Source organism: Hylobates moloch, unplaced genomic scaffold (assembly GCF_009828535.3).
Source record: "Hylobates moloch isolate HMO894 unplaced genomic scaffold, HMol_V3 SCAFFOLD_12, whole genome shotgun sequence".
Lineage (NCBI taxonomy): Eukaryota > Metazoa > Chordata > Mammalia > Primates > Hylobatidae > Hylobates > Hylobates moloch.
This window is the reverse complement of record NW_026652287.1, coordinates 44,634,287-44,641,470: the sequence shown is the minus strand read 5'-3', so window position 1 is coordinate 44,641,470 and position 7,184 is coordinate 44,634,287. Positions and strand designations below refer to the sequence as shown.

General features: G+C 42.3%; 1 protein-coding gene across 1 annotated transcript; it reads right to left on the bottom strand.

Annotated features, from left to right (window-relative positions):
- Positions 1 to 851: 851 nt before the first annotated feature.
- Positions 852 to 7,024, bottom strand: LOC116479508 (zinc finger protein 124-like). The gene is made up of 4 exons (XM_032171584.2): positions 6,881 to 7,024; positions 5,193 to 5,319; positions 3,576 to 3,636; positions 852 to 2,556 (listed from the first exon to the last, which is right to left on the bottom strand). Exons 1-4 carry the CDS (start codon positions 6,944 to 6,946, stop codon positions 2,532 to 2,534), a joined length of 279 nt encoding a protein of 92 aa, XP_032027475.1. The 5' UTR covers positions 6,947 to 7,024; the 3' UTR covers positions 852 to 2,531.
- Between the last annotated feature and the right edge of the window lie 160 nt (positions 7,025 to 7,184).

Genomic DNA, 7,184 nt, shown 5'->3' with positions numbered 1-7,184 from the left:
ATGGCTTTGGTGGTGAAGTGGGCAACTCTACTAATGATACAAGAAAGATTTCTGGTCAGATATCCATTCCAAGTAAAACCTAGTCTTAACCATGAGCCCAGAAACTTTCCTAATCTAGCTCCTCCACTAGGGTTAATCGCTCTGGGTAAACTGCATCCTTGAGAATGTCCCCAACTAGAATCTGTGGGACCATCAATGCTTAAATATCTTTGACCCTCAAATTCTATAGATCCAACATTTGTATTATTGACCAAAGAGTCAACATCTGCAGTGAGAACTTGGTACCTCCAACATAGATGATACTTCTAATGTCCTGTCAGATGATTCTAGTTTAATTGATGTCTCACTGCTTATCGACACTGCCACATATCTTGGCACCTCAACATGTTGCAACTTTAGGCACCACACAGCAATCACCATCATCCTAATCATCATCATGTGTGGGCTACCAGGAAAAAATAACCAGGATTTTGGAGAAGGTTAACACATTCTTGCAGGTCATTTAATGAAACCAATCCATAACTGTTTTTTAAAAAGAAAATGTTATATTGTAGATGATGTGTACTAGGCAGGTAGCCATATGGTGGTTGTGTCTATACTGAATATGTACAGATGTTTTTTCGTCATACTTCCCTAAATACAATAAAACAGTTGTTTTCGTAGCATTTACAATGCATTAGGTATTATAAGATGATTTAAAGTATACAGGAGGATTGCCTAGTTATAGGAAAATATACTTTTACATAAAGCACTTGAGCAAAATTATATATATATATATGTTTGTTTGTTTGTTTGTTTTTTGAGACGGAGTCTTGCTCTGTCACCCAGGCTGGAGTGCAGTGGCGCAATCTCGGCTCACTGCAAGCTCCACCTCCCGGGTTCACGCCATTCTCCTGCCTCAGCCTCTCCAAGTAGCTGGGACTACAGGCACCCACCACTACACCCAGCTAATTTTTTTGTATTTTTAGTAGAGAGGGGGTTTCACCGTGGTCTCGATCTCCTGACCTCGTGATCCGCCCGCCTCGGCCTCCCAAAGTGCTGGGATTACAAGCGTGAGCCACCGTGCCCGGCGCAAAATTATATATTCTCAAGGGGTGCTGGAACCAATCCCCTGAGAATACCAGGAAATGACTTTATTCAAGAGAAACTGAAACCACACAGGCTTTACCACATTCTTTACATTCATAGTTTCCTTCTAGAGTAAATCCTTTCATGTATCTAAAACACACAAGGACTAATACTTTTCCACACTCCCTACAGTTATAAGGTCACCAGTGTGTCATACTCTGTGCCTTCAAAAGACTAGAAGAGAAAGGAAAGGTTCCCCATATTCCTAACATCACTGTGTTTTTCTTAAGTGTGAGTTCTTTCATGGTTTCTAACAGTACTGGGCGAATGGAAGGCTTTATTACATTTTTTACATTCAGACAACTTTTCTCTGATGTGAGTCCTTTCATGTCTTTGAAGAGGACTGAGACAATAAAATACTTTCCCTCATTCTTTACATGCATAGGACTTCTCTCCAGTGTGAGTTCTTCCATGTATTTTTAAGTACTTAGAACTACTGAAGGTTTTTCCACATGTTCTGCATTCATAGGGTTTCTCTCCAGTGTGAATCCCTTCATGACTACGAAAGGAACTAAAACAAATGCTTTCCCACATTCCTTACATTCATAAAGTTTCTGTGAAGTGTGGGTACTTTTACGTTTATGAAAGGCACTGGGATAAGTGAATGTTTTTCCACATTGCTTACATTTATACACCTGCTCTCCAGTGTGAATTCTTTCATGTATTCGAAAGTAACTGGAATAACTAAAGGCTTTCCCACATTGCTTACATTCATAGGGTTTTTCACCAGTGTGAGTGTTTTCATGATTCTGAACAGAACTGGAATATCTAAAGGCTTTGCCACATTGTTTACATATATAGAGTTTCTCTCCGGCGTGAATTCTTGCATGTTTTTGAATGGAACTGGAACAACTGAAGGCTTTCCCACATTTATTACATTCACAGGGTTTCTCTCCAGTGTGAGTTGTTTTGTGCTCTCGAAGGGTAGCAGCATAACCGAAGGATTTACCATATTGTTTACATTCATAAGGTTTCTCTCCACTGTGAGTTCTCTCATGTGTAAGATATAAATGTAGATTATCAAAGGCCTTCCCACAAAACTTACATTTATAAGGTTCATCTTCACTGTGCATTACTATGTGTCTTCAAAAGGTTTGAACAGAAATGAAGGTTTTTCCACATTTCTTACATGGAGTTTCTTTCCAGTGTGAGGCCTTTCATGTGTTTGAAAGGAGTGGCAATAGCTGAATGTTTTCACACATTGCTTATGTGGCTTCTATGTTCCTGACACTCATCTGATTTGTGTCCAGTGTCAGCTCCGATGTAGCAATTAAGAGATGAATGATCCATATTGCCTTCTCCACACACTGCTTTCATACGATTTGACTCCAGTAAAAGCCCTCTTCACTATACCATTTGGAATAAGGCTGAAGATTTCTTCACATTGACCATCTTCCTTACCTTCAGACTGTCTCTACCATATGACTTCTGTGAGAAATAAGAAGCACAATGCCAAGGGTTGGTTTATAAATGATTTTATATTCATTAGTAGGTATTTGATTTACATATTTTATGTTATGATGGAAAGTGTAGGTTTTCTGGCCTGTCTAAACTGTGTAAACATCAATGGACTGAATACTCTGCAAAAGGGCTGCATTTTATCAAAACATATTATCAAAACATTGATGTTCATGGTTTTTTTTGTTGTTGTTGTTGTTGTTTTTTTTTGAGATGGAGTCTTGCTCTGCCACCCAGGCTGGAGTGCAGTGGCACAATCTCAGCTCACTGCAAGCTCCGCCTCCCGGGTTCACACCATTCTCCTGCCTCAGCCTCTCCAAGTAGCTGGGACTACAGGCGCCCGCCACCACGCCCGGCTAATTTTTTGTATTTTTAGTAGAGATGGGGTTTCACCGTGGTCTCGATCTCCTGACCTCGTGATCCGCCCGCCTCGGCCTCCCAAAGTGCTGGGATTACAAGCGTGAGCCACTGCGCCCAGCCGATGTTCATGATTTCTTAACACTGGCTCCAAGGCAACTATTTTGAAAACACTAGATATGTATGTCTTATATCTTTTTTGGAAAATTATTTATTTTTTTTTGGAGACACGGTCTCACTCTGTCACCCAGGCTGAAGTGCAGTGGCATGTTCACGATTCATCACAGCCTTGACCTCCTGGGTTCGAGCCATCCTCCCACCTTAACCTCTCTAGTAGCTGGGACCTCAGGTGCATGCCATCATGCCTGGATAACTTTTATATTTTTGTACAGATGGAGTTTCACCATGTTGCCCAGGCTGGTCTTGAACTGGGCTCAAGCAATCTGCCTCCCTTGACTTCCCAAAATGCTGGGATTACAGGTGTGAGCCACCATGCCCAGCCTGGAAAAATTTTTCTAAGAATGAATGAATTTGAAGCTGGGGTGCTTCATTTTCTTTGTTTGCTTTTAACATTTGTTGTCATTCTAACAATATCTTAAGGGACATAGCTCTAGGTTATAAGTGCAAATTACCTTAGATTTCTTCTAGAATTATTGTACTGATCTTCAATGATCTGGTCTTCACATTTTATTCCTAAAATGCAGACCCATAAAAGTCATAAGTTACTACAAAATTATAGAAAAATTATTGGATTCTATGTTCATGGGACACTGTGGCCATGGCTGATTTATTCACCAAAGTTCAGTTGAACCTTGACCAACATGGGTTTGAACTGCACAGTCCACTTATATGCACATTTTTATCAGCTCTTGCCATCCCTAAAAGAGCAAGACCAAGCCCTCTTTTTTTGCTCAGATTATTCAATGTGAAGACAACCAAGGAAGAACACCTTGATAATCCACTTTCACTTACTAAAGTCAACATATCTTCTCTTCTAAATTTTTTGATAACCTTTTCAAAAGAAAAGCTTACTTTATTATAAGAATACAGTACATAATATACCAAACAGGCTTGGCATGGTGGCTCATGCCTGTAATCCCTGCATTTTGGGATGCTAGGGACGAAGAATGCTTGAGGCCAGGAGTTCACGACCCTCCACCTTACAAAAAATATATACAAAAATTAGCTGGGGATGGTAGCACTCGCCTGTAGACCTAGCAAGTGACCCTGTCTTAAACATATATACACATACACACTTTTTTTTTTTTTTTTGAGATGGAGTCTTGCTCTGTCACCCAGGCTGGAGTGCAGTGGTGCAATCTCGGCTCACTGCAAGCTCCGCCTCCCGGGTTCACGCCATTCTCCTGCCTCAGCCTCTCCAAGTAGCTGGGACTACAGGCGCCCGCCACCACGCCCAGCTAATTTTTTTGTATTTTTAGTAGAGACGGGGTTTCACCATGGTTTCGATCTGACCTCGTGATCCGCCTGCCTCGGCCTCCCAAAGTGCTGGGATTACAAGCGTGAGCCACTGCGCCCAGCCCAATTTTTGTATTTTTAGTAGACATGGGGTTTCACCACGTTGGCCAGGCTGGTCTCAAACTCCTGACCTCAAGTGATGCACCTGCCTCAGCCTTCTAAAGTGATGGGATTACAGGCGAAAGCCACCATGCCCAGTCACACACAGAGTGAGACAGGGATTCACTCTGTTGCCCAGGCTAAAGTGTAGTGGTGCAATCATGGTTCACTGCAAACTCAACCTCCCTGATTCAAGCGAACCTACTGCCTCAACCTTCTGAATAGCTAGGAACACAGGTGTGCCACCATCCATGGCTACTTTTTTTATTTTTTATACAGACAGGGTATCACTTCATTGCTACAGCCAGTCTCAAAATCCTGAGCTCAAGCAATCCTCCCACCTCAGCCTCCCAAAGTACTGGAATTACAGGTGTGAGCCCCCACACCTGGCCATATATATGTATATAGATATATACCAAACATACGAAATGTGTTAATTGACTTTCTGTTATCAATAAAGCTCTGGTCAATAGTAGTCTATTGGTAGTTAACTTTTTAGGGACTCTAAATTCACAGGCATCTGGAAGACAGTGTGGACGATCAGAGTCTCTAACCCCCACCTTGTTCGAGGGTCTACTGTATTCCCTACCATGTTCCAAATCATTGAGTAATGTAGAAGACCAAGAAACACTTGTTCTATAATTGACTAAGTGAAGAAATGATGTTACCCTTACCTACAGACATCAGGTTCTTGAAGGTTTCCTGCATCACATCCCTGTAGAGATTCTTCTGGGAAGGATCCAGCAAAGCCCACTCCTCCTGGGTGAAGTTCACAGCCACATCCTCAAAGGTCACTGAGTCCTGAAACATCCCACACAGCAGAGGAGGAAGGTTCAGACCGAAAGCACTAGGAATCTATACTCACTTCAGAAGTTCACACAATGCTGTAGACTCCAAAAATTTATTCAATGACTTGGTCAGCCTCTTCTGTCTACACTCACTTTCTCCATCGGAGCAATTCTGATGCTATAATTGAATATATTCAGTAAAGTGACAGCCAATAGGGACATACCTCTCACTGGTGATTTCAGAGACTGAGATATGCTGCCTGGATCACCTCTAGTGTCTCTCTGTATAGTGGGTCAGTATTACCTCTCATGAGAAAGTCTCAAACATACTGTCTATAAGAGACAACATTAGCAGTTCTGAGACTGCATATTCTTACACGTTTATTTAGAAAGTTGGACTTTGATGCTATCTAGGGGCTAGATTTGGGAAGATCTGCACCAACATAACTAATAAATGGGGTTGTGTGTGTCTTAACTACTTTTGCAAACAATTTGCCTAATTCCCATTTTCCCTCTGAGAGTGTGGTATTCTCAGCGGAAGCAGTGTACCTAATCAGCCCTTGCTAGGTATGAATAATTTCCCCTTCCAAAACTCCTAACGAAATTTGATCCCTAATGTGTCAGTACTGAAAGCAGGGCCCTTCAAGAGGCATGGGGGCTCTGCCTCATGAATGGATTAATCCACTGATGAATTGAAGAGGTAATGAATGAATGGGTTATCCTACAAATAAGACTTGTGGCCTTGTAAGAAGAGAAAGCGACCAGAGTTAGCACAATCAGCGCCCCCTGCCTAGTGATCTCCACTGCCTCAGATAGTAAAGAGCAAGAAGCTTTCACCAGATATACCCCATTTGCCCTTGGATTTCCAAATTTTGAGAATTGTACAAAATAAGTATTTTTTATATATTAACCCAAATTCAGGTTTTTTTTTTTTTTTTTTTTTTTTTGGAAACAGTCTTGCTCTGTTGCACAGGCTGGAATGCAGTGGGGCAATCTTGGCTCACTGCAGCCTCGACCTCCCAGTTCAAGTAATTCTTATGCTTCAGCCTCCCAAGTAGCTGGGATTACAGGCATGCACCACCATGCCCGGCTTTGTTTTTGTATTTCAGTAGAAATGGGGTTTCACCATGTTGGCTGGGCTGGTCACAAACTCCTGGCCTCAAATGATCCACCTGCCTCAGCTTACCAAAGTGTTGGGATTACAGGCATGAGCCACCACGCCCAGCCAAATTTCAGGTATTCTATTACAACTAACAGAAAACAGAGCCATGGAAAAATACTCTGGGCACAGAGTCTGTAATGAGTGACCCTGGCAGATAACATTTCATATGTTTCATCACCACATGTTATTTGCGGGACATAGCCCATCCTGTGTGATTACAATAAAAGAGAACATCTGTACAAGATGTTCTGAAGGGAGTGCTAAATATGGAAAGAAAAGACCATTACCAACCACCACAAAAGCACACTTAAGTACACAGACCAGTGACACTATAAAACAACCACACAAACAAGTCTGCATAATAACCAGCTAATAACATGATAGGATCAAATCTACACATATAAATACTAACCTTGAAGGTAAGCAGGCTAAATGCCCCAATCAAAAGGCACAGTGGAGGCCGGGCGCAGTGGCTCATGCTTGTAATCCCAGCACTTTGGGAGGCCGAGGCAGGCAGATCACAAGGTCAGGAGATCAAGACCATGGTGAAACCCCGTCTCTACTAAAAATACAAAAAAAAAATTAGCTGGGCGTGGTGGCGGGCGCCTGTAGTCCCAGCTACTTGGAGAGGCTGAGGCAGGAGAATGGCGTGAACCTGGGAGGCAGAGCTTGCAGTGAGCCGAGATTGCGCCACTGCACTCCAGCCTGGGCGACAG

Bases quoted from the DNA above. Each gene is read 5' to 3' on its own strand.
- LOC116479508 (XM_032171584.2), bottom strand. From the start codon at position 6,946: ATGAGCCACTGCGCCCGGCCTCCACTGTGCCTTTTGATTGGGGCATTT. The intron at 5,320-6,880 runs GTTAGTATTTAT...GGGATGTTTCAG, and splicing joins TTAGCCTGCTTACCTTCAAG to GACTCAGTGACCTTTGAGGA. The intron at 2,557-3,575 runs GTAATTTGCACT...TATTTCTCACAG, and splicing joins AATTCTAGAAGAAATCTAAG to AAGTCATATGGTAGAGACAG.